The following is a 4260-nucleotide window of genomic DNA, read 5'->3' as shown; positions in this document are numbered from 1 at the left end:
CTACCCAGTGCTTGATTGGCTTGTCAAAGAACCTCCAATGTCGTACATGAAACTGTAAATACTCAGTAAATAGTAATCAATCTTTAAATCTCGAAGGTTCTTTTATCAGCTCTTCTATTTGAACCATCCATAATGACCCCAGCAGCCCATTAAAGCTCCATACTCAGTGTGAGCAGATTCAGTTCGCTATCTGTCATAAAAAACACAAGGTTACATTATCATTAACTACCCTATGTCACAGTCTGGCAGAGGCAGACTGTATGGATTATGAAGAGGACCCAAAATGCAGACACCATGAAACAAAATTTAAATGTTAACAGAAAGCGAGCCGTTTATTAAGGCTGGTGAAAACATTACAAAACAAAAGGCAGAGGAGAAGCTAAACAATAACCTAAACTGGGAGAGCTAAGATAACATAAAAACATGAACCCTAACATGGACACAAAAATACCTAGAGCACAGAACCTGGAAACACGACACTAAGGACAACAGATGACCTGACAAGGAATGAACAGAAACACACAGGCTAAATACACACAAGGGTGATTAGGGGAAGTGGAAACACATGGGGAAACAGCTGACACTAATCTGACATAACAAGACAAAGGAAGCAAAGGTGACTACGCTGACATAGGACACAGACCTTCAAAATGAAACAGGAAATGTGAAGCAGACATGACAATACAAACTTGATAACATAAGACACGCAGTCAAAACAGCCTCACAGACAAAGGGTGAGGTAAACTTAAATACAGGGGAAGAAAATACAAGAGGAATCGAAATAGACAAATTAGCTTAGGTAATCTAGTGAATTTAAAAATAAACCATAAACATCAAACAAACTAAAACTTAAAACGCTGGGTCAAAAGACCCAGGATCGTGACAGAGCCCCCCCTTCAAGGGCGGATTCCAGACGCCCTAAACCACGAAGAAAGAAAAAACAAACAAACATGAAACAAAACCAAAACAACCCACCCAGGGTGGGCGGCGGGGTCAAGGACGGAGGGCCAAAACCACAAAAAAAAAAAAAAAAAAAAAAAAACACACACACAACACAAAGAATCTGAAGCACTCAGTCCAAACATAAGGGCATAAGAGTCCGAGACCTTGTTTCAGGAGGGCGACCATGATCTCGGCAGAAAAGTAGTTCATGGCGAAGCCGTTCAGGTGGCCGATGGCACAACAGTCCGTAGTTGAAAAGTTCAGGGGGTCGACCCGGAGGCCGACAGCACAGGAATTCATGACCGTAGAGTTCAGGTGGCCGGCCACGGTTCCAGAGATGGCGACGGAGCAGATCAGGGGGCCAGCCACGTGGAAAGTGGCGGTGGTGAGGCGGGCATAGCTGACCACAAATGGATGACTTGGCAGGCGGCAGGCGGCTGGCGGCTGGCGGCAACGTGGACGAGACCTGTCGCGCGGCTTGGCTGGCGGTCGATGGCGGCGGCGTGGGCCTGCATGAAGACCCTCGGGTGGCTTGGCTGGTGGTCGATGGCGTAGACAAGACTCCTCGGGTGGTTTGGTGGGTCCCCATGGACAGGCTGTTTTGACAGGCCCCAGAAACAGCCATGCTGGACGTGGACGTGGCTTGGCAGCGGATGTAAGGAGCGGTGGATGTGGCTCGGCCGGCGAGGCAGGACCAGGCGTGGCGACGACCTCTGGCTCGGCCGGCGAGGCAGGACCAGGCGTGGCGGCTGCAGGTGATGGATCAGCTGGTGGCGCTGCAGACGACGGCGTTGAAGTCGCAGGTGGTGGACCAGGTGGTGGCGCTGCAGCAGACGTTGCGGAATGCTGGATGGGCTCGGCTGAACCTCCAGCTGGCGTGACAGGACCAGGCGAGGCGGAGACCTCTGGCTGAGGCGTGGCAGGGCCAGGCGAGGCGGAGACCTCTGGCTGAGGCGTGGCAGGTGGCGGCATGGCAACCGCAGACGGCAGGGCGGTCTCTCCAGAGCACCCAGCAGGAACTGATGGCGGAGTGGGAGCCGCGGAGTGCTGGAGTGGTTCGCCTGAACCCCCAGCAGACACTGGAAGAGGCTGCACAAACTGCCCAGTGACCCCCATGGAAGCAGCAACAGGCTCTTCGGGAGGTCGAGAGCAAACTGAGTCCTCCAACTCAGCCTCTGGATCAAACCTGGCCTGGCTCTCAGTCCCACAGGGGCTTAGCTGAGCCTCACGGCTAGCATCTCCAGTGAAAACAGTCTTAAAGCTTGACTTCTTAGAAGCATGGGTTGTAGCATGATCGATACACAGGGATGCTAGGTAAGTATGCAGGGGGATAAGATGTTCCGTGGAAGACTTGGGTGGTAATTTGTCAGTCTTGGTCATTTCATAAACATGCCCATGAACCTTTAAGGCAGTGTTTGTTTCAATATTCTCCTTAGAAAACACACGTGGATTCAGAATATAATCACCCACCTCATGCTGCTGTGAGCCGTGGTGACGACTTGGACGCCGCCTCCTCCTGGAAGCCGTGGTTGTGGAGGCCGGCGCCGCTACGGCTGAGATGAATGTAGCGCTGGAAGCAGCCACCGGTTGAGGTGAGAAAAACGCAGCATTTGTCTGCTGCAGTGGTGACACAGGCATGGACACAGGGGAGAGACTGAATAAGCCGACTTGTACTCCCGAAGCCGGCGAAGGAAGAGCTGCATCACCCGAGGGCTGGGGTGATTCAGCCTGCACACTGGGCAGCTGCTGCTCTGGCGATGATGGTGAGGCAGAGGAGATCGTGGCTGTAGCAAAGTTCTTTAAGTCTGCAGGCAGGCAGTCCATAAAACCTGGGTTAGCTGTGGCCATCCGGGTCAACTGAGCCCGAATAGCCTCCTTCTCCTCCGCCTGCTTCCCTGCACAGGAGATAATCCAAAGTCCATGAAGCTGTGTAACACGAATCTTGAATTCAAAAAAGTCACTGAAATAAATGTCCGCTGGGTCCAGCATGGTCAGGTCGTTCTGTCACAGTCTGGCAGAGGCAGACTGTATGGATTATGAAGAGGACCCAAAATGCAGACACCATGAAACAAAATTTAAATGTTAACAGAAAGCGAGCCGTTTATTAAGGCTGGTGAAAACATTACAAAACAAAAGGCAGAGGAGAAGCTAAACAATAACCTAAACTGGGAGAGCTAAGATAACATAAAAACTCTACACACAAGGGTGATTAGGGGAAGTGGAAACACATGGGGAAACAGCTGACACTAATCTGACATAACAAGACAAAGGAAGCAAAGGTGACTACGCTGACATAGGACACAGACCTTCAAAATAAAACAGGAAATGTGAAGCAGACATGACAATACAAACTTGATAACATAAGACACGCAGTCAAAACAGCCTCACAGACAAAGGGTGAGGTAAACTTAAATACAGGGGAAGAAAATACAAGAGGAATCGAAATAGACAAATTAGCTTAGGTAATCTAGTGAACTTAAAAATAAACCATAAACATCAAACATAAACTAAAACTTAAAACGCTGGGTCAAAAGACCCAGGATCGTGACACCCTATCACTTCCCAGTGCTATAGAGGATTTGAAATTTGTACCTGTCAACGACCCAGATACCCTAACATAAGTATGCAGTCATGCCTCTGTATATCTGTCTGCGTCTCAGTGTGTATGTTGCCATTTCTTCCTGTTTTACTTTGGTAGTCTCCTGTCAGTGTGCGTCATGTTCTGTTTTGCTTCTCCCCTTTCTCGTCTGTCGAGTACGAGCTGTGTTTCTCTCCTGGTCCTCCTTCCATTTTATTTATTGTTTGTGCCCTCCCTCATCTCTCATTGTGTGTTCTGCCTAATTACCTGCCTACCGAACCATTTAGTTTATTGTGTATTCTCATTTTAGTTAGTTTCAGCACATCTGTTATTCGGCAATAAAGCTGCTTCCTGGGTTTATATTTGCCTCTGTAAGTCTGCATTTGGGGTCATCTCCTTATTTTTATTACTGTTACTTTTATCTCTTCTTCTTATTAGCTGTTCTTCAAATATGAGCAATATTAGGCTTGGTACCCTTGATATTAATCACGCCAGAGATGTTTCAAAACAAGCCTCTCTTTTTAGCCTGGTGAATCTTGAGAAACTAAACTAACACACATGATAATGCTGCTGATGGGAAGAGGGAGTTTCCTGAAGAAATTTTCCTAGCGTCATTGCTGGAATCTGTATTTTATCTTTCAGTGCCTTCTCTCTTCCTTCTGTTGACATTAATGAAATCATTCCAGGTCACATTATAAAAATTTGGGTTTGAAAAACTTTCTGTTGTTTTTATAAATGAA

The 4260-nt window shown here is 47.9% G+C and overlaps 1 protein-coding gene across 1 annotated transcript; it reads right to left on the bottom strand.

Moving 5' to 3' along the window:
* Positions 1 to 294: 294 nt before the first annotated feature.
* Positions 295 to 3130, bottom strand: LOC106096861 (nascent polypeptide-associated complex subunit alpha, muscle-specific form-like). Its single transcript, XM_019354240.2, has 2 exons — positions 2413 to 3130; positions 295 to 2343 (listed from the first exon to the last, which is right to left on the bottom strand). Exons 1-2 carry the CDS (start codon positions 2929 to 2931, stop codon positions 994 to 996), a joined length of 1869 nt encoding a protein of 622 aa, XP_019209785.1. The 5' UTR covers positions 2932 to 3130; the 3' UTR covers positions 295 to 993.
* Between the last annotated feature and the right edge of the window lie 1130 nt (positions 3131 to 4260).

Source organism: Oreochromis niloticus, linkage group LG3, assembly GCF_001858045.2.
Source record: "Oreochromis niloticus isolate F11D_XX linkage group LG3, O_niloticus_UMD_NMBU, whole genome shotgun sequence".
NCBI lineage: Eukaryota > Metazoa > Chordata > Actinopteri > Cichliformes > Cichlidae > Oreochromis > Oreochromis niloticus.
This window is presented reverse-complemented; position numbering and strand designations above follow the sequence as displayed.